General features: G+C 56.5%; 2 protein-coding genes across 3 annotated transcripts; both read left to right on the forward strand.

Annotated features, from left to right (window-relative positions):
* On the forward strand, window positions 1-24,380 carry SLC12A4 (solute carrier family 12 member 4). The gene is made up of 24 exons (XM_027119520.1): window positions 1-240; window positions 6,185-6,279; window positions 7,662-7,793; window positions 11,331-11,477; window positions 11,550-11,604; window positions 13,269-13,399; window positions 16,340-16,581; window positions 16,737-16,951; window positions 17,508-17,672; window positions 17,750-17,848; window positions 18,150-18,207; window positions 18,550-18,724; window positions 19,119-19,237; window positions 20,704-20,802; window positions 20,991-21,110; window positions 21,310-21,414; window positions 21,670-21,838; window positions 22,122-22,317; window positions 22,430-22,599; window positions 22,687-22,818; window positions 22,897-23,004; window positions 23,181-23,368; window positions 23,489-23,622; window positions 23,806-24,380. The coding sequence occupies exons 1-24, from the start codon at window positions 126-128 to the stop codon at window positions 23,895-23,897; spliced, it is 3,261 nt and encodes a 1,086-aa protein (XP_026975321.1). The 5' UTR covers window positions 1-125; the 3' UTR covers window positions 23,898-24,380.
* On the forward strand, window positions 24,341-27,929 carry LCAT (lecithin-cholesterol acyltransferase). Of its 2 annotated transcripts, none has more exons than XM_027119521.1 (6): window positions 24,341-24,755; window positions 25,475-25,631; window positions 25,710-25,825; window positions 25,918-26,013; window positions 26,101-26,325; window positions 27,228-27,820. In XM_027119521.1, exons 1-6 carry the CDS (start codon window positions 24,602-24,604, stop codon window positions 27,800-27,802), a joined length of 1,323 nt encoding a protein of 440 aa, XP_026975322.1. In that variant the 5' UTR covers window positions 24,341-24,601; the 3' UTR covers window positions 27,803-27,820. The 2 variants fall into 2 exon arrangements, with proteins under 2 accessions (XP_026975322.1, XP_026975323.1); XM_027119522.1 differs by having other exon boundaries at window positions 24,637-25,110; window positions 27,228-27,929.
* The last annotated feature ends 9 nt before the right edge of the window (window positions 27,930-27,938 follow it).

The raw sequence follows: 27,938 nt of genomic DNA on the forward strand, positions 1-27,938 counted from the left end.
GGGCGGGCGGAGGAAGTGAGCGCAGCGGGGAGGAATGTGAGCGGGCGGGGCACGCCGGCCCGGGGCGGCGGGGACAGTCAGGCGGGCGGCCGGGGCGGCGGGCGCGGCGGGGCCGAGCACGCAGGATGCCTCATTTCACCGTGGTGCCGGTGGACGGGCCGCGACGCGGCGACTATGACAACCTCGAGGGTATCAGTTGGGTGGACTACGGGGAGCGCGCCGACCGGGAGGACTCGGAGGGTGAGGACGCGCCCGGAGGGGTCCTTGGCGGGGGCGGGGGCGGGGGCAGGGAAGCTGGCCACGCGGGGCCCGCTCTCACACCGACGCCGGCCGGTGCGCGCACACGTCGATGCGGGCCCAACTTTTCTTAGACTGAGTCGCCGCCAGCAGTCCCTTACTCCGCGCGCGCAGAAACAATTTTCTTCGGCCCCCGGCGCTCGCGCTTGCGGTCGGGCCTCCCTCCCCGCCCCAGCTCCTCCCTTGCGGGCCGCGGGCGGGGGCTGCAGACGTGGCCAGGCCTGCCGGGCCAGCCGGGCCGCCCGGGGCGCGGGGAGCGCTGAGCCTCCATCCCTGGCCCTTCCCGGCTGGGAGCAACGACCGCAGCTCGGACCCCAGACCCTTCACTTCCTACCTCCTGTGAACCGCCCCTAAGCGCTTCCCGTCTTGCCTACACTTTTGTGCGGCAGCACCTCTTTCCCTAAGACTACCCTCTCTCTCCTCCCTTCTCCTCCCCTTCCCCCTTCCCTCCCAGCACTCCCGGGCCCTGGAAAGAAGGCTGTGCCTGCCTGAGGGGGTCAGTGGGTAACTGCCTGTGAGTGCACTTGCGTGGATCCCAGCTTACATCTGTAGGTACAGTGGGCATCTGTGGAGCACTCACACGGGACCAGGCTTGTCTAGGCACTTGAAGTGAATTAACTCGTTTAATCCTCCTAATTTCCCCCATGGGATAGGTCATGTTACTCACGCTTAGAAAGGAGTGAATTGAGGCATGGAGCCTTTATGTAACTTGCTCTAGGGGATTCAAATCGAGGGTTGGAGCCTCCAGAGCCCTAACTCTTAACCTAGATGTTAAACTGGACCTGAAGGTAAACCCCTCCTCCCCTCCTAGGTGTCTGCCCTTGACCCTTTCACCATCTCCTCCCCCAGGAGCCCCCCAGTGGGCTGTCCTTGCAGGGCCACTCTTGGAGTGTGAACACTGCGGAGAACATGTGTCTGTATGTGTAGCAGCATATGCATGTGTAATTGTGCTTGTGCAAGTGTATAGCTGTGGGATACCGCAGAGTGAAGGTGGGGTCAGGATAGCACTTCTTGTGGGCCACCATTTCCTGCAGGGTTATCGATGATGAGGATGGTGATGTGACTGATGACAAATGCTTCGTCTGTGACTGACCATGATGGAGATACGCAGGGAACGTGTGTGTTGGCATGTATCAGGTGATGTGATGTTGATCTGACTCTGATCTGTCTGTGATGGTGACATGACTGAGGTGATCCATGCCTGATGTGGGTGATGGCTATATGTGTGTCACCTGACTCTGTGTGAGGAGCTGGCACAGGACAGCGGCATAGGCTGCTGGACATCACGGTCATTTAACAGGCTTCACCGCTGCGTGGGTGCACACATCTCAACCCCTGCCCCATGCCGGCACCTGCCCCCAGCCTTGTTCCAGTGGCCAGAGCAGGAGCCAGCATCCACGCCTGCTCCTCTGTTAGCCCTTGGAGGCTCGCTCTCCCCAGAGGCTGGGCTGGGCTGGGCTGCATCCCTAAGATCAGCCTGGACCAGTGGGTAGGCAGAGCGGAGTCCTGCCTCTGGCCCCGCCTTGGCCTCTCACAGGCTGACTATAGGGAACTGGAGCTACATTGGCTGAGTCCTGTCAGGTCCCTCCAGGCTGGGCCAGCTCCTCCCGCTATCCCCCTTCTTCCTCCTCTTCCTCCCTTTCAGCCAGATCTTGACTGCGTCTGCGGTATGGGGGACACTCTGCACCCTGGTGAGTGGTTATGATCCTTCTTGGTGGGGGCTGCAAAGGGTCAGGGGCACAAAAATAGTGACCCCTCAGGTCCATCTTATGGGGACCCCCCAGCTTGGTGTCTGAATCTCTCAAGGCCCATACCTCTGCTCCAAAGGCCTAGATGGGCCTGTTCACCCAGCTCACTGTGGGCAGGGGGTGAAGAGGCTCTAGAGGGGTACCCCTGGCAGATACCTGTGAGCAGAGGGATCAGGAGTGTCACCTGGATCCCTGCTTGCAGCTGGTACATTCACAGCTGCTGGCAGGAGCACACATATATGTGTACCTCACAGGCAGCGCCCAGGCCCAGCCTTCATGCTGTGGTTCGCCAGGGGTCTCAGGTGGTATCTGAGCAGCTTTGGCCTGGCAGGCATGCCCAGACCTGCCCTGGAATTTTTGGAATAGCTAAGGGCAGTACAGATATCCAGGCACTGCTTAGACACCAGCCCCCCCTCCCACCCAGTTCCCACAATCCCATGGGAGCTGTCTTTAAATGAGGTTTTGGGGAACTCCACGGAATCCCTGCTGGGTGTCTGGCACCAGATTGTCCCTTTTCTGATGCATCTGGGCAGTTGGAAGAGTAGGTGTTACTAGCTCTACTTCATAGAAAAGGAAACCAAGGCAACACAGAGAGGGTAGGCAGGTTGCCCTGGGTCACACAGTGGGAGGTTCAGGAATCCAAGCTAGTCTGCTGGCCACTGAGCACCAAGAGGTGCCTTGGGTATGCACACCCTGGCCAAATTGCAAACCCCAGACACTCTTCTCTAGTTAAAGGCTTGTACTGCACCCTGGGGTGCCTCCTGGGATGGATGGGGGTCCAAAATAGGAGTAGAACCTACAACTCAGCTCCCACCTGGCTCTGGTGGATCCTGGGACCCAAGTTTGGCCCTCTCACTGAGTGACCTTGCCTCTGAATCTCTCTGAGCTTTACGTTCCTTGTTACTAAAAGGGGGTAAATGATATCTACTGGAGTGTTGCTGTGAGGACTAGAGGTAACCCTTGCAAGGGCTCTGAGCTGCCCTGGACTCATGGCTGAGGGACAAGGATCAGCTGGGTCTTAGAGGACCATTCACAGGCATTTTGGGGGAACTGCTGTGTGCTCAGCTCTGTGTTTTCTGGATACCAGTGCAGTCTTCAGAGAGATGAGGTAACAGTGGTGGGGCAGGCTGCAGTGCAGGAGTTTAGAATAATTTATACTTTACTTTCAACCTACTTCCACAAAAGGATCAGAGGAGATATGCAACAGAAATGCCTCCCCAAGGGACTGTTACTGTCAGGTCAAAACCACGCAGAGGAAAGAGGCAAGGACTCCGAGACGAGGTAGATGGTGACTGCATCTAAAAAATAAATTTAGCTTAGAGGTTCCTGGCAGGCAAGGTAGAAAGGGAAATAAGATGAGCTCTTATAGTTGCCTGTTTTTGACAAAATGAAGCCTCTGACTTATTCAGGGGAGATATTTTTTTGTCACAAAAATCCAAGAGTACTTTTCAGAGGCTTCTCACTGAAGAGCTGTCAGTGTAATGGGCATTGTTACTGCGTTTTCAGATTTTTGTTGTGGCTTCTTATCCTGATCCTGAACAAGCATCAAGGGCACAGCAAACGTCACAGGGTGTCTGAGGAGCTACGTGACCCCACGAGGCTTTTTAAAAAAAATTATCTATTTATTTATTTTTGGGTGCGTTGGGTCTTCGTTGCTGCGCGCAGGCTTTCTCTAGTGGTGAATGGGGGCTACTCTTTGTTGCGGTGTGCGGGCTTCTCATTGCGGTGGCTTCTCTTGTTGCGGAGCATGGGCTCTAGGCACGTGGGTTTAAGTAGTTGTGGCACGCAGGCTCAGTAGTTGTGGCGCACTGGCTTAGTTGCTCCATGGCATGTGGGATCTTCCCAGACCAGGGCTCTAACCCGTGTCCCCTGCATTGACAGGCAGATTCTTAACCACTGCACCGCCAGGGAAGTCCCCCCACGAGGCTTTAACATGGTTCTGTAGGTTGGCCTGAACTCCCACTACCTTTGTCCACTGTGCCGTTGGCATTACCCTACATACAGCCATGTAGCTTATGGGACTGAGCTTCTTGGCTTACTTAGCTAATCCAGGTTCCTAGATGAGGCGATGTACCACTTTTACATATTGTGGGAAGGAACAGCTGATTTTGCCCCAGAAATTGTCATCAGCATGCTTTCCCTGTCAGTCTCTTTGGACAGTAAAGAATCCACAGTGCAGCACCTGCTGAGTGATTGTTGGCTCAGAGAAGGCAAGTTAAGTCTCATACTGATGGCAAGAGGATGTATCAGATGGAAGAGGATGTATCATCGTTCAGTATTCTTAGCTGCAAACAAGAGAAATGGATTGCGGGCTATTTAACCAGAAAAGGTTGGCAGGTAGCTCTCACAAAATCAGGCATGGCTGGAATACCCCACTAGGCTGGATCAGTGAAGACACTTCTGTTGCCGCCTCCATCACTGGACACCAGGCCAACACTGCTGCCACAGTCATTGCCATCCAACACCAACGTGGCTTCTTTGAACCAAGATGTCATCTTTCCATTTGCTGTGGAGCCTCCAGCCACTGCCACTGCAGCTGTCAGACTGTCTGAAGGGGGTTTTACTGTTAGCAACTAGAAAAGGAGTACTTGGGTGTCTTCTGCCTGCTTGATGAAAAAATGGGAATGTCACCCACTGAGACTCACAGTGGACACAGTTTGGAAAACAGGGAAGAGTGTGAATGCCGGTGGCCAGAAAATGCAGCCAGGCTTTGAGAGTTGAGGCAGGCGTATAAAAAAAAGGTACATCTGGCTCCTTTCTGTGAGGTTTCTTGGTGCTGAGGCACTGCCTCACCAGCCTGGGGGGTAGGTGGATGCTGGGATTGGCCACTTGCCTCGTCTGGAGCAAGAAGCTGCGATCTGGGGACAGGGAGGTAGGTCAACAAGAGGGTCCTGCCAACAGTCCTGCTTAGTCCCACAGCCACCTGGTCAGGCTTCCGTAGGGCTTTCCTAGATGACCCTAGACAGCTTCAGGCACCCACTTCCGCTCTCTGGCCAGTCTCCTGCTTGCCCCTCCTCCCGGCATGCCTCGGGTGGCCCTCAAGGACGCCCCTGCGCAGTGCATGGTGGGGTGGCTAGTAGGCGGCCGGCTGGCCATGGCGGCAGAAGGAGCCCTGTGTGGCTTCATCTGTCTGGAGGGCAGCACCTCGGGGGAGCCCTGAAGACACCGAGCCCTGGGCACCCGGTACACTGGATATTCCCGAAGGGCTGGAAAATGGGAGTGTGTGTCTCAGGGGTGGTCTGAAAGGTGGGCCATGACTGGGCCACGCCCTCCTGCAGTTGACTCTGCCCCTTGGTGTTAACACGTGCTGTCTGGGCCCTTCACACCTGTGCCCTCTGCTAGATGAGTGTACACACTGTTTTTTTTTTTTTTCTTTTTTCTTTTTTTTTTTTTCTTGCACGGTACGTAGGCCTCTCACTGTTGTGGCCTCTCCCGTTGCGGAGCACAGGCTCCGGACGCGCAGGCTCAGCGGCCATGGCTCATGGGCCCAGCCACTCTGCAGCACATGGGATCTTTCCGGACCGGGGCACGAACCCGTGTCCCCTGCATCGGCAGGCGGACTCTCAACCACTGTGCCACCAGGGAAGTCCTCTTTTTTTTAATTTATTTTTGGCTGAGTTGGGTATTCATTGACGCGCGTGGGTTTTTCTCTAGTTGAGGCGGGCAGGGGCTACTCTTCGCTGCGGTGCGCGGGCTTCTCATTGCAGTGGCTTCTCTTGTTGCGAAGCGCGGGCTCTAGGCACACGGGCTTCAGTAGTTGTGGCATGCAGGCTCAGTAGTTGTGGTGCACGGACTCTAGAGCGCAGGCTCAGTAGTTGTGGCGCACGGGCTTAGTTGCTCTGCGGCATGTGGGATCTTCCTGGACTAGGGCTTGAACCCGTGTCCCCTGCGTTGGCAGGCGGATTCTTAACCACTGCGCCACCAGGGAAGCCCTACGTGCTGGGCTTTGATCATAGGCCACTGCCAATTCTGGCCCTTTCAAGGAGGCTGGCAGGGTATGATGGGGAAACAGGCCCAGCATGGTAACACTGGCCCACAGAGTGCTCCACAGAGATGACAGCACGTCTGCTGGGGAGGAGTGCATGCTGGGGTTTCAGTAGGCAGCCCCTGACTGGGAATCCGTTCCTCTCTCTCCACAGGACATGGCAACCACAAGGAGAGCAGCCCTTTTCTTTGTCCCATGGAAGCTTCCAGAGGAAGTGACTACCATGACAGGAACCTGGCACTGTTTGAGGTAGCTGAGGAGCCACTCTGGGCCCCAGGTGTGGCAGGGAGGTGGGTGGGCAGGAACCTGTCAGGACCCAAGCTTTAGCTCAGCAGACAGGCTGGATGTTGTGCCTCCTTATGTCTCGGCTTCTCCTCCAGTCTCCCCTTGTCTGTCTCGCTCCCTTGGCAGTCAGGCTGTGGTTCCCTCGGCCCTTTGAACTGAAAGTGCTTTCCCAGAGGCCACTGTACCCCATTACCACCTCCAGGGGTGTTTCACCTTTGACTTCCATGCAGCCCCTCAGCAAGGTCACCACCTCTCAGTATTTCTTGCCTCAGGATTTCCTTTGTCCCCTTCACTTCTAGGACTTCTCATAGTCCATGATTCTTCCCTCTCCTGTGAACTCTTCCCTGGCCTTCCTGGTTGACTCCTGCAACTCTGTGCCCATCAAGTTTACTGAGCCCTGGTCCTTCTCACCGGATCTGCCCTCTCTAGCCATATCTGCAACCTCAGTGGATGTCTCTTTGGAAACATTCCCAATTTTGTGCCTTTGAACTTGAATTTTATCATTTTCAGACTCAAGCTTAGAAGTTGTATCTGGATTGAAGTCATGGTTTAGGCCCCTAAATTCTGACCACACATTCAGCTGCCCCATGGAAGTCTCATAAGCTCTTCAATCTCCATACACCTGCAAAGACCTGCATCTTTACTTCTTACACCAGACCAGTTTCTCCTCGTGTGTAGGGTCAGAAGGGAGCTGATAGACAGGGAAAGACTGAATGTGGGCCAGAGGCAGGCGGAGGCACAGTGCTGGGGAAGCTGTGCTAGATGCTGCACGGGAGCTGGAGCCCTGGGAGGCCTCTTGACCTGGCCCCACCTGCAGATGGGCTAGGGCTCCAGGATCCCATCTTGGGGATTGAGGTGGGTTACTCACGGGGTGTGAGGCCTGGTGGAGAAGACCATGCAGGACAATCAGGGTTTGGGCAGATAAGAGAGACTTCACTTGTCCCGTACCTCTTTTGACCTCCTTGGTTCCCTGGGGTGACTAGGGTGGCTTTTTTGTTGAGGGCAGATATGAGTCCCAGAGGCCTACTCACAGCTGGGAGGTGGCCAGGCCGAACAGGCAGACTGAAGCGTGCCATTCCCGTCTGCCAGCCGTGCCCTGTCCTGCCCTTTCCCCCCAAGGCAGGTAGTTTTGCAAATGGGCTGGTAGTGATTGTAGCCAAGGTGGGGCAGAGAGAAGTGAGTGCTGGGGTGTGGCACCCACACCTGCCCAGTGGGCTGGCTTGGGTTTCCCCAGGCAAGAGCCCAGGCCTGCCTCAGGGCTTGGCAAGCGGCCAGAGGCCAGGCTGCTGTCTACACACAGGTAGCCTGGTGCCAGTTGCCAGATTGCCCTGTGGCTCTGTTTACAGGAAGAGCTGGACATCCGCCCGAAGGTATCATCTCTTCTGGGCAAGCTCGTCAGCTACACCAACCTCACACAGGGCGCCAAGGAGCATGAGGAGGCTGAGAGTGGAGAGGGTGCCCGCCGGAGAGCAGCCAAGGTGAGCGGGTCAGGGGCAGCAGAGAGGCCGCTCCTCGGAAGACAGATTCAACACCATGGAGTTGGCAGTTTCCCCACATGGTTATGAGCATCCTGGGGGAAGTAGGTGCCAGGTCTGGTGAGCATGGAGGATGGGCACTGAGTGCTTTGGGCTCAAGGAGGCTTCAAGGGGTGGGCCAGGGAGGTGGCCCTCAGGGCATAGGACCAGGGAGGCCCTCAAAAATAACAGTGGAACGTGACGTTACTTAGGCCTCTCTGTGTGTGAGGCATCATGCTAAGCAGTGGGCTTGGGTTCTTGTATGTCGTCTTCACAACAAAGCTGTGAGGCAGGTGCTGGTTTCATCCCCATTTTACAGATGAGGAAGCTTGCGTGTTGGGGTATTAAGTAACTTACCTAAGATGACTAAGCTAAACAAGATCAATGCATAACGCTGGGAGACTTGTGGGCTTACTGTGAGGTTGTGACTATGTAGAATGCCAGATCACTGGCATCCCATCAGGATGGATAAGGATATATAACCTTTGGATCCAGGAACCTGGTTGTCCCTCGGGGCTATGTGACCTAGAGCAGTTGACTAAACCCTTTTGCTGTGTTAGCTCCACTGGCAGACCCCTCCGACAGCCCCTGGGTTCCTTGAGCACCAGGGTTGGGGGTGATAGGAGCATGCCTCTTGGGGCTTCCCTATCCCTCTGCTGGTCCCATCCCTAGTCGCTATCCAGGCCTCTGGCCCTCCAGCCGTCCTCTCTTCAGGATGACTTTGCACATCTTTGCTCAGCTCCCCTGTGTGACAGGGCTCAAGTTAACTGAATGCTGGGTTTTTTTCCCCCCTACGTTTTCAGTTTGGAGGCAAAGAACGTTCCCTCCATGTCTACTGACTCCCTGAGGTTTGGGAAGAAGCTGTGATTTGGAAGCAGCTTGAGTCTGGCACTAGCTGTAGTATTCTTGCTGGAGATCAGCACAGGCAGGAGGAGCTCTTGGTTGGAATAAGCCAAATCCCCAACCTCAGACCTGCCCATGAGATTTGGACCTTACTGAGGTGGGCCAAGGCGAGAGGCTGATGTGCACCCCTCGATTCTGGGAGGCAGACTAGCCCACGCTTGAGAGAGGGCTGACTATCTGTGGCTATCTGTGTTTAGCCCTGCAGAGGGTGATGGAATCCTTGGGTAAAAGCCTCCTCTCTGTCCCTTCAGACCAAGCCCAGGAAGCTGGTGGCTGGGAGTAAAAAGGTCCCTAAGAAAGGCTAGTGTACATCTCAACAAGGTGTCAGAAGAAATTCTGAGTTGGCGAAGGGCCATGGTCCCTTGGCCTTATGAGGAGCCTGTGAGGATGCTGGGGTCCAGCCTCAGCTTACCTGCCAGCTCACCTGGCCCTAGGTTAAAGATGTGAGAGGATGGCTGAGTGTCCCAGCGCCAGTGGCTTTTTCATGGAGAAAGCAGGAGCCTGGTCAAGTCCACAGAGAGTCAGTAGGAAGCTAGGGAGCTGGGGCCGCTGAGCTGTGGCCCTCGCCCAGGCAGGTCTGAGCAGGGGCCTCAGAAAAGGAAAGCTTAAAGCCGGAAGGGCGGTCCTCCAACCAGACCACACCAAGACCCAAGGCAGCCTCTCTATGGCAGCTGCTCCGTCTGTGGCCTGGTGACCTTCTGAGGCTGCCAGAGGTTATTTGGAGATGCAGAAAGCATTTCCGGCCCTGCCCTTTCCCACACTGCCCTTTTCCCAGAGTGACTCAGCCTCAAATGGGGGACTGGGAGCTGCTACTATCCAGCGGGTGGTCTGAGAAGGGCCTCTGAGAAGGGCTCAGACAGAGCCCAGATGAGGTGTATCTGTCACCTACACTGTGCAGGACAGTTTGAGGGACCATTTGTTTTTACTCGGGCCCTTCTAGGCCCTTCTGTGGTCCTTAAGGCTGCACACAGATCCTGCCCCAGGCCTGGACCCTTGAGAAGAGTTCCTGTGGCCAGAGTTCTTTCTCCCACCCCAGCTCCAGGGCAGCAGGCTTTGCTGGGGCTCTGGTGGAAGCTCTCAGGGCCCCAATACTCTGGGCTGCTCTCATGTGAGGCTCAGTTCTTCAAGAAGGCACCAGCGCATGGGGCTCCCCTGGTGGTCTAGTGGTTAAGACTCTGCACTCCCAATGTAGGGGGCCTGGGTTTGATCCCTGGCCAGGGGACTAGATCCTGCATCCCGCAACTAAGAGCCCACATGGCCGCGACTAAGACCCAGCGCAGCCAAATAAATAAATATTTTTTTAAAAAAAAGAAGAAGAAGAAGCCACCAGCCCTAATCCTGTGCTTCAGCGTCTGCCCTGGCCTCCTGTTTGGCCCCTACTCTACCCTTAGGTAGCTGAGAAATCCTGCCTGGATATGCCCATTAGACCTTCCCTACCTGCCCTCCAGCCTGAGTCTCTACTCTCTATGCAGGATTTTCCCAACAGGTTATCCCAGAGGCCTTCTAAGGCATCGCTTGCTGGGCTCAGGAGCACCTTTTGAGTACCAGCAGGGCCTGCTGATAATAGAACAGTGAACAAGCCACCTCTACCCAGTATGGTCATTTGAGTGAACAGTTACCGTGACCACTATGATAGAAGGGTATATCAGATGCTGAGGGGATGCAAGCGGAAGTACCAACTCCAGCTAAGGCAACCTGGGGGAACTTCCTGGGAGAGGAAAGAGTTAAGTCTCCTGAAGGTTTAACTGAAGAGGAATTTGCCAGGCAGTGAGGCAGGGGTAACCCTCCCAGGCAGAGCCCAGCACATGCCCTGGTTCAGAGGCTCTGAGGGACTGATGTTGTCAGGGGCTGAGGCTGACAAAGGTGATGGGGCAGGCCTGGTGGCCCAAGCCAAGGAGGCTGGCCCACACTATGCATTACAGTATAGACAATGCAGAGGGGTTTTAGTAGGGATGATGAGATTGGACTTGGTTTTCAGAGACCTGTTCTGGCAGCAGAGCGGGCTGGAGTGTGGAGAGGTTGAGAGGCACAAGAAGGCACCATCCAGGTGCCCCAGATGTAGTGCCCCAGGTTCAGGGGACTAAGGCTGAGGCAAGGAAGGCTGATCTCAGGGCAGCTTGAGAGGCAGACTGGGCAGGACTCAGTGTCCACTGGACTGAACTGGGGGGTTGGAGAGAGGGAGGGTCAGGAACAACTTCTTAGACTCTGGCTTGGGTGACATGGGTCATGCTGAGTGGGAAGGTGGAGATCTGACACAGACCTCACTTTGCAGAAGTATAAAAGAGGAGAGGAAGGGAAGGGGACAGTACCATGAGGGGGAGGTGAGCCTCAAAAGCTCACACGTGGGGTTTTGAAAAGAATCAGGTTTTATACCTTCCCAGTCCCAAACTGTTTCTTCATGTATCAAAGTCAACACAGACATCCTCTCACCTTACCCCCTGCACTCCCCAGGACTCCACTTGGAATATCCCTCTCCAACCTGTTCTCTGGTAGAACACCCTGGGGGCGGGCGACTGTCACGTGACCAGGGGCTGGCCTTCCGTGGAGCATCTGGGCCCCTCTGACGCTCTGTCTCCCCCTCCCTCGCTTGCTCCATAGGCACCCAGCATGGGCACCCTCATGGGGGTGTACCTGCCCTGCCTGCAGAATATCTTCGGGGTTATCCTCTTCCTGCGGCTGACCTGGATGGTGGGCACGGCCGGTGTGCTGCAGGCCCTCCTCATTGTGCTCATTTGCTGCTGTTGTGTGAGTATCCCAGCTGGGGCAGGGCCAGAGCCCACCCAGCTGAGCTGCTCACCTAGGCCCTCCTTTCCACAGACCTTGCTGACGGCCATCTCCATGAGCGCCATTGCCACCAACGGCGTGGTTCCAGGTGGGTGAGCACCACTCAGGCCTGAGGAGGGGATGGGCCCAGAATCCACCTTGACATGCCTAGGAACACTTATTGCCCCCCCCCCCCAGGCAGTTTTCTGGTGGGATCTTAGTCCTTGATGCCATGACAGTGCTACCACTTAGGAGCATCCTTGCTTGACAGAGTTTGAGATTGCTGTTGTTTTGTGTTTTGTTTGTTTGGGCTTTTTTTTTTTTTTTTTTTTGGATAAAAGTACTTTTTTAAAAGCGGGGGCTGGGACTGATAAAGAAGGTGATGGGGCATACCTGGTGGCCCAAGCCAAGGAGTCTGGGCCACACTGGATTACAGTATAGACAATGCAGAGGGTTTTCAGCCGGGATGTTGAGATTGGACTTGGTTTTCAGAGACTCCGTTTTTTTACTTACTCAACCATGTATTTATATCACTGTGGACTCCTGGATATTTATTTTGTTCTTTGGCTCATAATCTTAGTACCATCATTATTTATTGTTTTGCTTGACCTGTTCCACTCTGGCTATTTGGCTATTCGGGTTGGCTTCTGTGTTTGAATCCTTTTCTGTTTTTTTCAAATAACAGCTTTATTAGCATTAGTATAAAAGTAATAGGGGGAAAAAGGCAATATATGTTTACCATAGAGGGTTTGAAAGTGCAAAAAATGTAGAAAAGAAAATGAAAAGTACCCATAATCCCACCATCCTAAGGTCAAAACTGTTAGCCTTTTCATACATGGTCTTAGGGTCTTATAAAGTATGGAGATGTATTGTTTTCCCCAAACTCTGTGTGTGTGTGTGTCTGTGTGTGTCTGTGTGTTTCTCAAGTGCTGGAAACGGTTCATTTGTTTTTTTAGAACAGGATTGACATTCCCTAATTTTTGTTGTTCTCCTGCGCTTGGGTTCCACTTTTTCACTATTGTAAACGTTATTGTCATAAACAGCCTTGCACACTGATCTTTGTTCACGCCCCTGGCGGTTTCCTTAGAAGAGGGTCCTAGAGGTGGGATTACAGCATGAAAGGGATTATTAGCCTTTTTAAAGCTTCTTGATCCCTGTTCCCAGATTTTTCACCAGAGAAGTTTCATCAGGAGCAGCTTCAACCAGCAGCATGGGATTGTTCTTGTCCCCTGCACCCTCACTGGCCCTGGGGTCCAGTGTTGACTCAGTCTTGCCAGGGGTGTTAGACTCTGATGGAAGCACAGATTCAGGGCAGGAGGGTCAGCCATGGATATTCACCCAGTGGCTGGCCCTAGCGGCAAAAAGCTAGTCCCTGCCCTGGTCTGGAGGGTCAGACTAACAGAGATAGCTCTTGGGAGGGGTGAGGCATGCTGAGATGGGACACACCCAACCAGGGGAGGCTGCGGGGACTGACCTAACTGCAGGGAGGTGGGGGACAGTAGGCCACTTAGGCTTTGCTGCGGACCTAGAGCCGCCCCAGCAGAATATTCGTGTCACTGGCCCGTGCTGGGTGTTGGAATCAAATGGAAATCAGGTCCAACCGCAGCCTGGCCACTTATTAACCATGCTGCCTTGGGCAAGTCTTCTAACCCTTCTGCTCGTTCGTAAATGGGAAAAGCAGTCCCTGTCCCTCTGGATGGTTGTGAAGGGTTGTCATGGGAGAGGCCCCCTTGAAGAACCAGCCTTGACCTATGTATGCTTTTTCTGTTGTAGCTGGGGGCTCCTATTTCATGATCTCCCGCTCGCTGGGACCAGAATTTGGAGGGGCTGTTGGCCTGTGCTTCTACCTGGGAACAACATTTGCAGCGGCTATGTACATCCTGGGGGCCATTGAGATCCTGCTGGTGAGTCAGGCTAAGCCCTGGCCAACTCGGGTCTTGTCGAAACAGTCCATTTCCCATAGGCCCAGGCGGCTCATGCTCCCTTCACCTCTGGTCAGGGTCTAGGGCTTATAATGAGGGAGGCCTCTTCAAGGGAGAAAGATCTTTGTTCAAGCCAGTCTCCCCTTCAGCCCTTTCCCAGTTTGGGCCAGGCAAGCTAGGGGCCTGGCTGTCTCCACCTTGACCCTGGATGTTCCATCCACTCGGGCAACATTTCAGCCATGGCAGGTGGTCTGTGAACTACTGCATTTAACTCAGAGACAGATATTGGTGGTGACTCAGAGCCTGCCTCCCAGGCTCATGTGGGCTCTGGCCAGCCCTGTCTCCCCCAGGGCTCTGTGCTAATAAAGCCCTTCAGATCCATCTTATCCTCATCCTGTGGGTGGGTGAACAGCCACAGGACCCTGTTTGGAGGGCAGTGCCACCTCTGTGGGCCTCATGTGTGCTCTGACTCAGTTTCCCACTTCCCACTGAACTGCCCTCGTGGTGGGAGAAGATGGGGAGGAGCAGTGGGGAGCACAGGGTAAAGAGTGCCCGCCCCTGGGAATCCAGATAGTAGATGTTTAGAGGAACTGCCTGTCTATTCCCACCTCCAGGTCCCCTGTCTGTTGCGTGGAGCCTGTTCCTGGATATTCTGGGGGTTTTGTTGTTTGTTTTCCTTTTTCTTTTTATAAATTTATTTATTCATTTATTTAATTTTTGGCTGCATTGCGTCTTCGCTGCTGCACGCGGGTTTTCTCTAGTTGCTGAGAACGGGTGCTACTCTTCATTGCGGTGCGTGGGCTTCTCATTGCAGTGGCTTCTCTTGTTGCAGAGCATGGACTCTAGAGCGCAGGCTCAGTAGTTGTGGCGCATGAGCTTAGTTGCTCTGTGACATGTGGGATCTTCCCGGACCAGGGCTCAAACCCGTGTCCCTTGCATTGGCAGGCGGATTCTTAACCACTGCACCACCAGGGAAGCCCTGTTTGTTTTTCTATTACCCACATTCCTACATTTTTTTTTTTTTTTTTTTTTTTTGTGGTACGCGGGCCTCTCACTGTTGTGGCCTCTCCCGTTGCGGAGCACAGGCTCCGGACACGCAGGCTCAGCAGCCATGGCTCACGGGCCCAGCCGCTCTGCGGCATGTGGGATCCTCCCGGACCGGGGCACGAACCCACATCCCCTGCATCGGCAGGTGGACTCTCAACCACTGCGCCACCAGGGAAGCCCCAACCCACATTCCTACATTTGTTATGTTGATTTCTTCTGTAAGGAAATTGTCCTTTTTCCATTTGTTTATTTATTCAACCATGTATTTATATAAGTATGGACTCCTGGATATATATATATATTTTTTTAAATAAATTTATTTATTTATTTATTTTTGGCTGTGTTGGGTCTTCGTTGCTGTGCGCGGGCTTTCTCTGGCTGTGGCGAGCGGGGGCTACTGTGTCGTGCGGGCTTCTCATTGCAGTGGCTTCTCTTGTTGCGGAGCACGGTCTCTAGGCAAGCGGGTTTCAGTAGTCGTGGCGCATGGGCTCAGTAGTTGTGGCCTGCGGGCTCTAGAGCACAGGCTCAGTAGCTGTGGCACGCAGACTTAGTTGCTCCACAGCATGTGGGATCTTCCCAGACCAGGGCTCGAACCCGTGTTCCCTGAATTGGCAGGCAGCCTCCCAACCACTGCACCACCAGGGAAGTCCCATGGACTCCTGGATATTTATTTTATTCTTTGGCTCATAATCCTGTGCTGTCATTATTTTTTTGCTCCTCAAACTGTTCCACTTCTGCTATTTAGCTATTCAGGTCAACTCCTGTGTCTGGATCCTTTTTCTCTTTTTTGTAAATAATGGCTTTTTTTTTTTTTAATTTATTTGTTTTTGGCTGCGTTGGGTCTTTGTTGCTGTGCGCGGGCTTTCTCTAGTTGCGGTGAGCAGGGGCTACTCTTCATTGCGGTGCGCGGGCTTCTCATTGTGGTGGCTTCTCTTGTTGCGGAGCACAGGCTCTAGGTGTGCAGGCTTCAGTAGTTGTGGCTCACGGGCTCTAGAGCGCAGGCTCAGTAGTTGTGGCACACGGGCTTAGTTGCTCCGCGGCATGTGGGATCTTCCCGGACCAGGGCTCGAACCTGTGGCCCCTGCATTGGCAGGCAGATTCTTAACCACTGTGCCACCAGGGAAGCCAATAATGGCTTTATTAAGAGATAATTCACATACCATACAATTCACTTTAAAGTGAATTTAAAGTATACAATTGGATGGTTTTTGGTATATTCATGAAGTTGTACAACTATCACCACAGTCAATTTTAGAACATTTTCATCACCCCAAGAAGAAATCCCATGATCATTAGTGATCACTCTCCATTCCCCCCAGCCCTAGGCACCCATTAATCTGCTTTCTGTCTTCAATAAGATTTAATCAAGGACTTCCCTGGTGGTCTAGTGGTTAAGACTCCATGCTCCCCATGCAGGGGGCCCGGGTTCGATCCCTGGTCAGGAACTAGATCCTGCATGCTGCAACTAAAAGATCCTGCATGCCGCAACGAAGATCCCGCACGCAGCAACAACGATCCCACGTGCTGCACCTAAGACCCGGCGCAGCCAGATAGATAGATAGATAAAAATTTAATCAGGTTTACCTATTCTGGACTTGTCATATAAATGGATTCATACAATATATGCTCTTTTGTGACTGGCTTTTTCTGAATACTCTTTTTTGGTTTTGTTTTTTTTTGGCCGTGCAGCTTATGGGGTCTTAGTTCCCCAACCAGGGATTGAACCTGGGCCACGGCAGTGAAAGCACTGAGTCCTAACCACTGGACGGCCAGGGAACTCCCCTCTGGATACTCTTAAAAAAAGAAAACCAAAATATTGGGCTTGACTCTCCACATAGGAAGATTGAACCTCCTCTATCTGTCTTCTTGTTTCAGACCTACATTGCCCCACCAGCCGCCATTTTTTACCCAACAGGCACTCATGACATGTCGAGTGCCACCTTGAACAATATGCGGGTGTATGGGACCATTTTTCTGACCTTCATGACCCTGGTGGTGTTTGTTGGTGTCAAGTATGTGAACAAATTTGCCTCACTCTTCCTGGCCTGTGTGATCATCTCCATCCTCTCCATCTATGCTGGGGGCATCAAGTCTATTTTTGACCCTCCCGTGTTTCCGTAAGTAACCTGGGAATACATCCAGGCATTGCACTGACATCCTTCCCACGTGGATGGCCTTTGATGCCTTGAGTTGTAGAGGCTACAGGGTGGAAGCAGGTCGGGGTCTCTGGCTGAGCAGGTGCTGATGCTTCTGTCCCCCCCCGGCCCCACAGAGTATGTATGCTGGGCAATAGGACCCTGTCCCGGGACCAGTTTGATGTCTGTGCCAAGACAGCCGTGGTGGACAATGAGACCGTGGCCACTCGACTCTGGAGCCTCTTCTGCCACAGCCCCAACCTCACCGCAGACTCCTGCGACCCCTACTTTCTGCTCAACAATGTGACTGAGATCCCTGGCATCCCTGGTGCAGCTGCTGGCGTGCTCCAGGGTGCGTCCTCCCTCCTGTCCTGCTCCTGCCCCCCACACTGAGCAGGAGGTAGGGAATGAGCACGGAAGGATGGATTAGCACAGAGCTGTCCTTGTGTGGCCAGCTCAGGAATGGGAGGCAGTTCTGGCTGCCTTCCCAGCCCAGCCGTGTCCTCTCAGCCTGGCTCCTGGCAGCTGGGTTTCGGGTGAACGGAGCCTGTTTGGCCAGTGTCCCAGGCCTGCAACAACCCCCAGAAAGTTCTGGCAGCCCATTTCTCCCCAGCCACCAGCCCCTGACCCTGCCTGTGATTGTTCTCACAGGAGCCATAAAGGGCCTCTGTCTAGGAGGCAGGCAGTGGCAGGTGATGGTGGTTCAGCCACCTTCGCCTTTCAGACTTGTAGCCAGACAGCTCCTTCTCTGTGGCCAGAGCAGCCCGGTGGCTGACACCGTAGCCATTCGGCTGAAGTCACCCCCCTGAACCCCGAGAACCTCTTACATTTGCAGCCTCTGGCTGGGCTGCCCCAAACTTCCCTGGGAAGTAGGTGGGGCTGCAGTGGTGATGCTGCTGCCCCCACAGAAAACCTGTGGAGCACCTACCTGGAGAAGGGTGAGGTCGTGGAGAAGCACGGGCTGCCCTCCACAGACACCCTTGGCCTGAAGGAGAGCCTGCCCCTGTACGTGGTGGCCGACATCGCCACATCCTTCACTGTGCTAGTCGGCATCTTCTTCCCCTCCGTAACAGGTGAGCCCTCTTGCCCACCCACCCTGCCCTGCCCCCACTCCCGGGGAGCCCCTCAGGGAGTTTCCTTGTTTTTGGAGGCATTATGGCTGGCTCAAACCGCTCCGGGGACCTCCGAGATGCGCAGAAGTCCATCCCAGTGGGGACCATTCTGGCCATTGTTACGACCTCCCTTGTGTGTATCCTTTCCCAGGCCTGGGGTGGGTGGGGAAGGGGGACAGGAGGCACTTGCCTGTGTATAAGTCACCAGCTGGCACGCGCAGACACACTCCCTATGCGTGCATGTGTACCTCACCCCTCACACACACGCGCACACTCAAGGGGTGTGTACACAACACGAAACCCACAGCTGCAGGTGTCCCAGCTGAGTCTGCCAGCTAAGGCTTGGGCGAGGGGCCCTTGGGCGCTGTGCGGGGATGCACGGGGACGGCAGTGGCAGCGGAGGCCGCGGAGGCCGAGCTTTCCTTGACGCAGCCACAGACTTCAGCAGCGTGGTTCTCTTTGGCGCCTGCATCGAGGGTGTGGTCCTCCGGGACAAGTGAGTGATCTGGGCCCCTCCCCGTGGCACTGGACTCAGCTTTTGCTGCCCTGACACCGGCCCCCCTTGCACACGTGGTTCCACACATGTCCTCAGGCTGCTGGTTGCCAGTGGTGGGTCAGGCCCCAGCAGAACTTTTGCTTCTGAGAGGATGGTGACATCAGATCGGGACTGGGCTGAGGGGAAAGGATAGGGGCTGGTGGCCTGGCCTCTGCTGAGGGGCCAGAGCTCTGTCCACCATAGCCATCCTTCCTGACCTCTGCCAACCCTCACTCTGGGCGACCCCACCCAGGGTTTGGGGGGCTCCTTGCATGGAACATGGCCTGAGTCCGGCCCCTGCAGGTACGGCGATGGCGTCAGCAGGAACCTGGTGGTGGGCACGTTAGCCTGGCCTTCGCCCTGGGTCATCGTCATCGGCTCCTTCTTCTCAACCTGCGGCGCCGGCCTACAGAGCCTCACTGGGGCACCACGCCTGTTGCAGGCCATCGCCAAGGACAACATCATCCCCTTCCTCCGGGTGAGCCTTCTGCACTTCCCCACCGCCTGGGTGCTCCTGGCCCCTCACACCGGCTGGGGGAGAGAGGTAGGAGATAAGTATGGCCGCGTTTTATCCTGCTGGGGGCCAGGGCCATGCAGCTATCCATGGAGAGCTGCTGAGAGCTGCCCTGGCCCTGGCCCTGCCCTGCTGTTGGCAGAGCTGCTTGGGCCCAGAATCCCCAAGGCCTGTCTGTGGCTCATCCACAGCAGAGAGGCCTGAGGAAGTGGAGGGCAGAGGAACTCGTACCTATCAGGATAGGCATGGGTGTGACCTGAGCCCCAGAGGGACTTCATGACTTGTGGCCTTAGGTGTGGAATGGGGGCAGTGGAACCAACTTCTTCACTTCGGACCCCACTGACCCTGGTGCTTGCAGGTTTTTGGCCATGGCAAGGCAAATGGCGAACCAACATGGGCACTCCTCCTGACAGCACTCATCGCTGAGCTGGGCATCCTCATCGCCTCCCTTGATATGGTGGCCCCCATTCTATCCATGTGAGCTGGGGCTCAGGGCAGGGCTGGGGGATGGTCTTGGGAAAGGCTCCTTGCACTCTCAGCACCCCTCAGCCGGGGGCCCTGCCCAGCAGCTCTGTGACCTTGTCTGGCGTTGAGGGCGCAGTAGGGAGATGTGTCAGGCTGTATGGGGGGATGTTTGCCTGGCAGAGCTCAGCCACTTCTGCCTCTGGAGCGAGCCTGGCACTTACTCAGAAATTTTAAAGAGACCAGTAGGTCCCATGTGCCTCTGTGGGAGACCCCCAGAGCAGGGTCAGGGCAAGCATTGGTCTCTAGCACCTTCATGAGGCCACCACTACCTCATCCGTTTTCAAGGTTGTTTGCTTTTAAAGTTCTGGAATGCTGGGCATCTGAATCTGCCAGTGCCCTGCAGGAGGTGGTGAGCACGCGGCAATTTCCAGGGGTCCTGGCGGCAGGGCTCGTGTCCTTGCTGTGTTCACCTCTGCCAGGGTTGGGGCCCACTCCACCTCTCCTCACACATCTTGCTCCACTGCCAGTGCTCCTTTTGCTTGTTCCGTTATGACTGAGCCAGCCTTCACTGCCCCACTCAGCCTGTGAGACTGAGAGGGACCCCTTCCCCACGAAGTAGCTGCCCCCCAGCCCCAGCCAGGCCTGCTGGAGTCAGTGCTCTCTTGTTCCCCCCAGCACACCTCCGCCCATTACTGCCCAGCTCCACCCACACATCAGCACACACCTGAAACTGTTCTTGCCACAGTCTTCTTGGGTGGTGGCCCCTTACTGCCCAAGTCAGAGGATGTATCTCAGCCTTTATCACGTGGCTCCTCCTGGCAGCCCTAATGGGACACCTCATGGGAGTCCCTGCCCCCGGCACGCCCTCTTTCGTAAGCCCTGCTGCCTTCTTGTCTGTCCTTCCTCTCGTACCAGCTGAGGATAAAGGTTGGCGTCCCCTCCACTCAGCCCTCTGCCCCTCCGCTGTCATTCCTGGAGGGCTCATGGCGGTAGGCCTCCCCCATCCCAGTCTCCCACACCCACCGCAGTGTCCCTCAAGTGTCTTTAACTCAGTGATTCAAAATGGCCCTTGTTGTCTTCCCCTGACCCACTCTCCCCACATTCATGACAGCCCCTCATCCAACTGGTCACCCAGGCCAGAGGCCTGACTGTTGTCTAGCCGTCTCCAGACGCTGAGCCCTCCTTGATACCATCCTCTTCCACAGCTGTTCCCCCTGCCTGCAGCCCCCTCCCCTCCTCTGCCTGTGAACACTTGCCCATCCTCTAAGACCTGGTTCTGCGGACACTGCTGCAGTGTCCCATCTGCATCAGGCTGTGGGACTGGGTGTGGTGAGGCTGAGAAGACCTGCCTGAGCCTGTGCACGGCAGGGCCATGACATGTCCTGGTTCCTCATCCAGGCCCAGCCTGGAAGGGCAGGGACATCAGGTACCTGGCTGCCAAGGAGGCCGCTCTGTACCAGCCACTCCCTGTGCTGCAGGTTCTTTCTGATGTGTTACCTGTTTGTGAACCTGGCCTGTGCTGTGCAGACGCTCCTAAGGACTCCCAACTGGCGGCCTCGGTTCAAGTACTATCACTGGTAAGCGCCAGCTGGGCCCCTGAGCCAGGTCCTCTGACACAAGAGCTATTGGGGAAGCCAGGAGCCCCATTCTGGATGGGGTTTGAATTTTCTGGGCAGCAGTTGCTATTGGTGAGAGATTGGGGGTCTGGGCCTGGGGCCCTATTGGTCTCTCCCTGATTCTGGCCCTTTCCCACTCTCTGGCCCAGGGCGCTGTCCTTCCTGGGCATGAGCCTCTGCCTGGCTCTTATGTTTGTCTCGTCCTGGTACTATGCCCTGGTTGCCATGCTCATTGCCGGCATGATCTACAAGTACATTGAGTACCAAGGGTGAGTGAGGGCTGCCACCTGCTTGGGACCTTTGGGCCACTCTTCATTGGGTTGTGGGGAGCTGAGCCGTCCTTTGTTAGCCACCGTGGTGCTGGGGCTGGGGGACTGTGATTCGGGCCTGGCCCCTTCATCTCACCTACACACGGACACAACCCCTGGGTGGGACCAGGGGCTTACCAGCTTGTGGGGGCCTCTGCAGGGCTGAGAAGGAGTGGGGCGACGGGATCCGAGGCCTGTCCCTGAGTGCTGCCCGCTATGCACTGCTGCGGCTAGAGGAGGGACCTCCTCACACCAAGAACTGGCGGTGAGTCACGCCCGGCCTGGTGGGGCCCAGTCCAGGTTCTCAGGGGGCGCTGTGAGGGTGGGAGAGTCAAGAGGTGCTGGCTCCCCCTCCCTAGTCCGTGCTCCCTGTCCTGAGTTGCCAGGGGCACCATCCTGCTTATTTGGCCCTTGGATCACTGCTACGTGTAGGGGCCTGTGAGCCAGGAAGGGAAGGAGCTGGGCTCCCTGGAAACCTCTGGCCCTGGTCTCAGGCTCCCTCTCCATTCGGCCACCACAGACCTCAGCTGCTGGTGCTGCTGAAGCTAGATGAGGATCTTCATGTGAAGTACCCACGGCTCCTCACTTTCGCCTCCCAGCTTAAGGCCGGCAAGGGCCTGACCATTGTTGGTTCTGTCATCCAGGGCAGCTTCTTGGAGAGCTATGGCGAGGCCCAGGCCGCTGAGCAGGTGCCTGCTGCAAGGGGGTGGTGTTGGGAGGACACTGAGCTGGACTAGAGATGTCTGGGCTGCAGCTGGTGCACAGCCAGCCAGGTGGACAGCACTGTTGCCAGCTGAGAGCTGGAGCAAGGGGGTTATAACTGTCCCATCTTGAAAACATGGCCTCTGGGTGGGCAGCTTGCCCCCGTCTCCTCCCCCACCCCCACCCTCTGCGCCCTAGGGGCCTTGGTGGGGAGCCCAGCAGAGGGGACGCTGATGGCCTTGCTTTTTGACCCTGCTATGTTCCCCACAGACAATCAAGAACATGATGGAGATTGAGAAGGTGAAGGGCTTCTGCCAGGTGGTGGTGGCCAGCAAGGTGCGTGAGGGGCTGGCCCACCTCATCCAGTCTTGCGGCCTGGGTGGCATGAGGCATAACTCCGTGGTGCTGGGCTGGCCCTACGGCTGGCGACAGAGTGAGGACCCACGTGCCTGGAAGACCTTTATTGGTGCGTGAGGGTCAGGGCCTGGGCTCGACCACATAGGACAGGGGCAGGGGTCAAGTGGGGACAGAGGCCAGAGGGTCACAGGCTGATGATCAGTAGTGCCCCTCCTCCCCAGACACCGTGCGCTGCACCACGGCCGCCCACCTGGCCCTGCTCGTGCCCAAGAACATCGCCTTCTACCCCAGCAACCACGAGCGCTACCTGGAGGGCCACATCGATGTGTGGTGGATTGTCCACGACGGCGGCATGCTCATGCTCTTGCCCTTCCTGTTACGCCAGCACAAGGTGGGCCAGGCGGTTGGGCCCCGGTGAGAGGGGCTGGGCCCTTGAAGGGGTGGGGTGTGATTGAACCACCACCTTCTGTTGCCACAGGTCTGGAGGAAGTGCCGGATGCGCATCTTCACGGTGGCCCAGATGGATGACAATAGCATCCAGATGAAGAAGGATCTGGCTGTCTTCCTGTACCACCTGCGCCTCGAGGCAGAGGTGGAAGTGGTGGAGATGGTAAGCCACCTGCCCGACGTAGCCCTGTGGATACCCTGCCCCACGTAGCGCGGTCCTCATGGCTCACCCTCTCCCCAGCATAACAGCGACATCTCTGCATATACCTACGAGCGGACACTGATGATGGAGCAGCGCTCCCAGATGCTGCGGCAGATGAGGCTGACCAAGACTGAGCGGGAGCGAGAGGTCAGTGGCCTTCTCCGTCCAGGGCAGGGTCAGGCCTTGGGAGACGCCATCAGGTGGGAGCATCAGAATGATTCACCCCAGCCCCACCCATTTCCCTAAGGCTGGGTGATCACGCTGGGCCAGCCAGGCCCACCCTTTCCCATGGCACCGAGGAGACTTCCTCTGATTGTCCTCAGGCCCAGCTGGTCAAGGACCGGCACTCAGCCCTGCGGCTGGAGAGCCTGTACTCAGACGAGGAGGAAGAGTCTGCAGCTGGGACTGACAAGATCCAGATGACATGGACACGGGACAAATATATGGCAGCAGAGCCCTGGGACCCCAGCCATGCCCCCGACAACTTCCGGGAGCTGGTACATATTAAGCCGTGAGTGCAGCAGAAATGGACCCAGCCACATTAGGGTCTGGGATTGGAGGTGGGATGGGGGCAGACAAGCCCTGTGGGTGGGCCAGGGGCGGGGCCCATGTTCAGCTGCATTATCTTCAGGGACCAATCCAATGTGCGGCGCATGCACACGGCTGTGAAGCTCAATGAAGTCATTGTCACACGCTCCCATGACGCCCGCCTGGTCCTACTGAACATGCCTGGCCCACCCAAGAACAGCGAGGGCGATGAGAACTGTATCCCTTTGTAAAGAGGTGGACAGTGGGGAGGTGGACAGTGTGTGAGGTCAGGCCAGGAGCTCCTCTCCCTGGGTACCCTAGGGGGTGCCAGGGCACCCAGCTCTGACTGACGGGCGAAACTTCCCTGGGTGCCCCTTGGTGCTTCCCTGGGTGCTGCCTCCTTGACTCGATGCCCTACAGACATGGAGTTCCTGGAGGTGCTGACTGAGGGCCTCGAACGGGTGCTGTTGGTCCGTGGTGGTGGCCGTGAAGTCATCACCATCTACTCCTGAGCCCAATACAGACTTGTGGCCTAGAGTGGAGGCGTCCAGGGTAACAAACAGCCCCCTCCCAGCACCCGCCCGCCAGCCCTGCTTTGCCCAGCCCTGCCCTGGACCCAGCTTTGCTAGGTCTCCTTGGAGACTGGGCCCAGACCTGGCAATGGAGGTGGATCCGAGGTCCTGCAAGACCCTGAGAGGTTTGGGGACTTCCTGTCCAGCACCCCAGGACGCCTGTCCTGACTCAGAAGACTGGTGGGGGCTGATGTGGGGTTTGAAGGCAGCTGGCCCAGGAGCGCTATTTATTGCATATTTATTGTTTGAATGTCACCATCAGAGAGAAGGGGAAGGGCGACCAGGGAGGGGTCTGGCCAAGCCGGCCTGCAGGAAGATCTGACTCAGGCTACTGTGGGCAGGGACTCCCACCAAGCCGAGCTGAATGGAACCAGCCAGCTGCAGCCTGACTTTTTTCAATAAAACATTGTGTACTTCTGGGCCTCCCGCTGCCCCGGCTCTGTTTCCCCTGGCACCAAGGGAAGGAGGCGGAACTGAACCCAGGCCCAGAGCTGGCTCCCTGAGGCTGTGCCCCTTTCCGGAAATCTCTGGCCACCCCCATTGGCCAGGCTGTCCCTCCCACTGACCCTGGGGCCCCTCCCACCCCGACTCCAGATAAGGCGAGCCCGGGACTGCTTCACTGGGCACTAGGCACAAGGGCTGGAATGGGGCCGCCCGGCTCCCCGCGGCAGTGGGTCCTGCTGCTGCTGGGGCTGCTGCTTCCCCCCGCCGCCCCCTTCTGGCTCTTCAATGTGCTCTTCCCCCCGCACACCACGCCCAAGGCTGAGCTCAGTAACCACACACGGCCCGTCATCCTCGGTAAGCCCCCACCAGGCCCCTGATACACCAGGGCAGACCTTGGGGAACCTGGGCCCCAGCCCCTAGTAGCAGAGCCTGCTGAGGCCCTTCTGCCCTTGCATTAGCCCTGATCCCTGCCTCAGCATCTGGAGGGGCCAAAGGCTTGTCCTGCAGAGAAATCAACCCCTTCTCGCACCACACTGTTCTCGTGTCTCGGAGTTGTCTCCCCGAGGTGGGTGGAGTAGAGGGTGGGTGTGCCTGAGGGCTTGGCCGGGGCATTACAAGCTGTGGTCAGCTGTAGCCACCGGACCCTGGTCCAAGCCCCACCACTCCTTCCTCAGCCCCCACCCCGGCAAGGACAAGGTGCCCAGCCCAGGTGAGCAGGAGAGGCTCATCAGGTCCTGCCCCTACTCCTAGGCCCGGCCCCACTCCCTTGTACTATTTGTTCTCCCCTTGGACTTTGGCAGTGATGGAGAGTCACGCTACATGTTTGCTTGGTGGGGGCAGGGGTCAGTGGCCTTGGCCCCTGTACCTTCCCTGACCGAGGGGAGCCTGGGCTTTGCGGGGACGGGGCAGGGGATGTGATCAGAAAGAGAGAGTCTTGTCCTTCATCCCTGGGGGTGGAGGGTGTGGGAGATGAAGGGGCGGGGCTGGTCACTGTAGTGTCGGGGAGGTGAGACCGGGGTGGGGTCCACTGCAGGGAAATGGGAGGGATCCAGAGTGAAGGCTGGTGCCTGCAGTGCCTGGCTGCCTGGGGAATCAGCTGGAAGCCAAGCTGGATAAACCAAATGTGGTGAACTGGATGTGCTACCGCAAGACAGACGACTTTTTCACCATCTGGCTGGATCTCAATATGTTCCTACCCGTTGGGGTAGACTGCTGGATCGATAACACCAGGTTCGTGCCATCCCCTCTGGCCTAGCCCCCCACCCTACTCCTTGGTTGCCGCTCCGCTGACTGTCCCACTGCCCCCAGGGTTGTCTACAACCGCAGCTCTGGGCGAGTATCCAATGCCCCCGGTGTACAGATCCGTGTTCCCGGCTTTGGCAAGACCTACTCTGTTGAGTATCTGGACAACAGCAAGTTGGCAGGTGTGTGTGTTGCAGGAAAGTGTGGGGCTCTAGGCTTGGTGGGCTTGAAGGAGCCACAGCCAGAACCCCCAGTGCCACTGCCTCGCCCACAGGTTACATGCACACACTGGTTCAGAACCTGGTCAACAATGGGTATGTGCGGGATGAGACGGTGCGGGCCGCCCCCTACGACTGGCGGCTGGAGCCCAGTGAGTGTCTCTGTGTATAGGGGGCTTGGGGCAGGGCAGGTGGCCCCTAGTCCCAGCTGTGCTGACCCATCCACCCCCCCCCTGCAGGCCAGCAGGAGGAGTACTACCTGAAGCTTGCTGGGCTAGTGGAGGAAATGCACGCTACCTACAGAAGGCCTGTCTTCCTCATTGGGCACAGCCTTGGCTGCCTGCACTTGCTCTATTTCTTACTGCGCCAGCCCCAGGCCTGGAAGGACCGCTTCATCGATGGTTTCATCTCTCTTGGGGCTCCCTGGGGTGGCTCCATCAAGCCCATGATAATCTTGGCCTCAGGTGAGAGGGCCTCTGATCACTTGTGTCCCGTGGGGAGGGGTGGGGGGTGGAATGAAGCTGACCGTGGGCCTGCCCTCACTCCTGTTTCTTCTCGCAGTGCTAGGCTGGGGGTGTTGTCTACCACCTCTGGGGCACAGCCCCTTTCATTGGCCCTCTGAGAGCAGTGAGCCTGGCCTGGACCATTAGAGTGTCTCCCAACAGTGTCTCAGCGATGACAAAGGGGAAGTAAACAAAGAGGAAGTTAACCCCAGCAATCTGACTCATTGCTGAGGTCTGTTCCTTGTAGCCTCAGGTCTTACCCACTCAGCCTTCGGCTGCCTTCTGCTCCCAGGAGCCCCTTTGCCCAGGGATCTGCCCTAAGCCAGGGCCAGACCCCGGGAGCCCCTCTTGCCCTTCCCCAAGGAGTGGCATAGCTACCACCTGCGGAGCACCCACTGTATTCTGGGCACAGCCAGACGTGGCCTTACCCCTAGGAGCTTAAGTGAAGGAAACACTCCCCAGACTATATCAATGAGTGTCAAACAGAGATTGGTCTCATTTCATTCTTCCCAGAACACAGCTCTGAGCCTTGTGCAGCACAGGCCACAGGGGCCGACAGACACTTGCCTGAGAGAACTGCCAGCACCATACCCCACTGTTCACACACACAGGAAACCCCTCCCTGCCCTCCTGTTGAAGATCTAGAGCTCTGCCTCACAGAGGTGCCACTAGGGCTTTTCACTTAACAAGTACACATGAAGCCCCTCCTGACTGCCAGGCCGGTTCTAGTCCATGACTTGGAGTTGATGTTTGGAGTGGGCAAGACAAAGTTGAGCATCCAGCTGAGCTTGGGCTGGGGGGCAAGTTGTGGGCCGGGGGTAGCCAGGACTGGCTCCCTGCCCTACCTTGCTCTGTGTCCACAGGTGACAACCAGGGCATCCCAATCATGTCCAGCATCAAGCTGAAAGAGGAGCAGCGCATGACAACAGCGTCCCCCTGGATGTTTCCCTCCAGCCAGGCATGGCCCGAGGACCACGTGTTCATTTCCACCCCCACCTTCAACTACACAAGCCGTGACTTGCAGCGCTTCTTTACAGACCTGCACTTTGAGGAAGGCTGGTACATGTGGTTACAGTCACGTGACCTGCTGGCAGGGCTCCCAGCACCTGGAGTGGAAGTATACTGTCTGTATGGCGTGGGCCTGCCCACACCCAGCACCTACATCTTTGACCATGGCTTCCCCTACACGGACCCTGTGGGTGTGCTCTATGAGGACGGGGATGACACTGTGGCCACGCGCAGCACCGAGCTCTGTGCCCAGTGGCAGGGCCTCCAACAGCAGCCTGTGCACCTGCTGCCTCTGCCTGGGGTACAGCACCTCAATATGGTCTTCAGCAACCAGACACTGGAGCACATCAATGCCATCCTGCTGGGTACCTACCGAAATAGCACCGCCGTACCCCCAACTGCCAGCCCAAGGCCCATGCCCCCTGAATAAAGACCTTCCTTTGCTGCTATAACCCCTGACGTGTGTTATGGGTTCAGGGAAAGGCACTAGGGTCCTCACACCAGGATTCATTCATCTGCAGACCTGTTGCTTTGTGGAGCACAGGGCAAGAAGAGCTTTGCTAGAG

The sequence above is a fragment of the Aethalodelphis obliquidens genome, unplaced genomic scaffold, assembly GCF_003676395.1.
Source record: "Aethalodelphis obliquidens isolate GAN/ISIS:26980383/991018 unplaced genomic scaffold, ASM367639v1 scaffold20, whole genome shotgun sequence".
NCBI classification, from domain to species: Eukaryota; Metazoa; Chordata; class Mammalia; order Artiodactyla; family Delphinidae; genus Aethalodelphis; species Aethalodelphis obliquidens.